This window comes from Coenobita brevimanus, chromosome 44 (genome assembly GCF_032717465.1).
Source record: "Coenobita brevimanus isolate Jiangsu-jjx chromosome 44, ASM3271746v2, whole genome shotgun sequence".
Taxonomy (NCBI): Eukaryota; Metazoa; Arthropoda; class Malacostraca; order Decapoda; family Coenobitidae; genus Coenobita; species Coenobita brevimanus.
This window is the reverse complement of record NC_136997.1, coordinates 42,365,740-42,368,956: the sequence shown is the minus strand read 5'-3', so window position 1 is coordinate 42,368,956 and position 3,217 is coordinate 42,365,740. Positions and strand designations below refer to the sequence as shown.

Below are 3,217 nucleotides of genomic sequence, written 5' to 3'. Positions count from 1 at the left end.
TGGAGTTAGCAAGGTTGTACATACACACCATAAGGACGATTGCTTCCCCAAGCAACTATACCAGGCAGCCTCATCGTCATCGGTTAACGATCACTCCCTCTTCATATAGCTAAGTAACCTTTACGAATTGGCTAATTCAAGGGGGCATTAGCGAGGAGATAAGATAGAAGATAGTATTGTAGGTGAGTTAAATTTAATTTACGTTTCACCTAACTCTATGAGACTTGTTTTACTTAGACAACTTAGGGAAGAGTAACGACCTACGAGTTGTGTACCGAGAAAATTCTTGCATAGCGGTGTCCCGGCAGGGATACCGACTTGGATACATTAAACATATCTCACATTTTGGTGCCCAGAAAAAGGGCCCCGATTTGTTTACGAGTAACAGAACTACTCAACATTTTTCACAATGATGATTCTCTCTCTCACTCTCTCTCTCTCTCTCTCTCTCTCTCTCTCTCTCTCTCCAGGCCCGTGATGTACGAATATGGAAGCACTGTACCAGAATCCTTACGGAGCTCAGAGAACCCCATCCTAGCCGAACTGGGGAGGAGGCTATACATCGACCCCAACATTACCCTCAACGATCCGTATGCGGCCACGCTGGAGCTGGTGATGAAGAGGACACATACTTTGATTCTTCCTATTGATTATATGATTTACACGCAGCATCGCAAGAATTTGACTCGGGATACTTACATTATGAGAGAGAAGGTGGGTGGTGTAGAGATAAACAGACAGCCAAACATACAGACAGAAAGATAGAGAGATGGATAGATGGACAGGTTTTGCACACACACACACACACACACACACACACACACACACACAAACACACACACACACACACACACACACACACACACACACACACACACACACACACACACACACACACACACACACACACAAACACAAACACAATAAGAAAGACATTTAGATTGATATACAGATAAAAATTTTGATATGAATACATACTGACAGACAGAATTATGCAGGCATAGACAGATAAATATAGACAGATTGATAGATAGGTACGCAGAACACGGGAAGATAGATAGATAAACAAGCAGAAACAAAGATAAACAACCAAACACACTGCTGGTGCTATAGAGCACTTGCTCCCACAGATATACAGCAACTTTATGATCTGGTATAGTGTACTTACTCCCACAGATATACAACCACTTTATGATCTGGTTACTGCGTCGCAACACCCCCTACACCCGCCTCATCTCAGACAACCTCATCCGCCTTCTGGAGACCGGCATCCTTTCCAAGATCTATCAACGGCACACTGGAAGCCTCCTTGGAAAAAGCTCGGCCGTAAGTGAGTCGTATCACCTCTTCCTTAGAGATATATCTCCAAGATTAATTATATGCACACCGGAAGCTACTTGGGAAAAAGTTCACCTGAAATTGACTCGTAGCACCTCTTCATTAGCGATTTATTTGCAAGATTTAACATGTAATAAGCTTCCATACTGAAAGGGTGGAACGTGTTCAAGCGAGCGAGCAAGTCAGGCAGTCCTGAATATTGTCTCATGTGGCTCATCATCTTCCTCTGATTTCCTGACCTGAAAATACCAAATAGAACATTAGAATGCACCAAAAATATTCCCTCACACTTCCTAAAACCAACTCTCTCAGCAATCGTCGGAAAATATTGCTGCTCACGCAACCTTAGACCGTTACTTCTTGCGTAGCCGATTTACGGAAACAAAAAAAAAAAACTATTGGAAATTACGGGTTGTCTGCGAAATGAAAATAATTGTGAATTTTTATGCGATTTTCAAATTGGTGTCTATCTTGTAACTTCAAAACTGGCTGAGATATACAAAAAAAGTTTGCTACTGTACTACAGAGTTTTCCTCCCGCCTCCTGTCCCCATTTCTTGCTGATGCGATAAATCATTGTCCGAACTGTGACTAAATTTGGTGTTCTCACTTGCTTCGCTCGCTCGAACAATTATAGTAGTACTCGCTTAAATTTGCGGCTTTGGCGTGGCCCGCACCTGTGTACAATGGTACCACGTTTCCCCAACTTGCGATGTGAAACGGAAGCTATTTATGTACAAGGCAACACAAATACGATAAATTCAGATGAATAAAACTTACACTTGTGTATTTTGATGGATGAATCAACAGTAATCTTATTATGCATAAAATATTTATACAGTAACACAGAAACATGGCATACATATTGTACAGTGCTGCTAAAAGAAATTGTAGTCACTTTTAATGGTTTTTAGTGTAGTTTTAGGGTGGGTAATAATATTACAGTTATGGATATAAGAGAATGAGCATGAAAAAAGAAGAAATATGCCAATATCCAAAGTAAAAGATATAATTCATATAATTCTTGTAAGTGGCAACACTGACACACACAGTCTGGCCTAAGGTAAAGTATGTACCCCTCAATAGACCCAAGCATAGCTTGTACAGGTGTTGCTAGGGAAAAATGCTCACATTTACTGGCTTTTACCGTAATTTTAAGGGCGAGGAATAATCACATTTATAATCATAAGCTAATATGTAGGACAAAATAGTAGGCATATGCCAATACCGAATTAAAAAAAAAAAACATTATTCACTTGCGAGCGGCAACACTTCTATACCCAGTCGGTGGCCTTGATCTCAGGGGTGGTGTGGAAATGATGTCAAATTTGCAATATATACAATATTATGTAAAAGAAAATATCCAAAATGTCTCTTGCAATAAGAGAGAGAGAGAGAGAGAGAGAGAGAGAGGCAGGCAGGAGAGGGGCAAGGTTGAATGCATTGTCGGCATGACGGGAGGTGGTGGTGGTGGAGGCATTGTCAGGCTGAGAGAGAGATGGAGGAAGGGGAAAGAGAATGAATGAATGAAAATCAATCATGGTACTGCAATAACGGGTCATCTGTCGCCGTATACAAAAAATGATAAATATCACTTAATATAACAAAACCAAATTAACAAATGAAAGCACACTTATAAATAACTTATAAAAGAATCAAAAGTACTCAGGGTGGCTCACATCTCCCGCCAGGAGAGAGAGAGAGAGAGAAAGAGAGAGAGATAACGGTATAAAAAACGTGGCAACACTGTACACAGGTGCGGGCCACACCACAGGCGCAACTTTACGCGAGTCCTACTATAGCTACATACAGGGAGTCTCACTGGCAAAAATTCGCCCTTGATTTGGGAATGGGTAGACGTATTTTTCTTCCATAGGTGT

At 41.0% G+C, this 3,217-nt stretch overlaps 1 protein-coding gene across 1 annotated transcript in view; it reads left to right on the top strand.

Annotated features, from left to right (window-relative positions):
* Positions 1-477: 477 nt before the first annotated feature.
* LOC145398067 (uncharacterized) overlaps positions 478-3,217 on the top strand; it is a 4,050-nt gene continuing 1,310 nt past the window's right edge. The window contains exons 1-2 of the mRNA XM_080271024.1: positions 478-714; positions 1,177-1,326. Of these exons, the coding sequence (XP_080127150.1) occupies positions 478-714; positions 1,177-1,326 (387 nt within the window). The remainder of the gene's footprint in view (positions 715-1,176; positions 1,327-3,217) is intronic.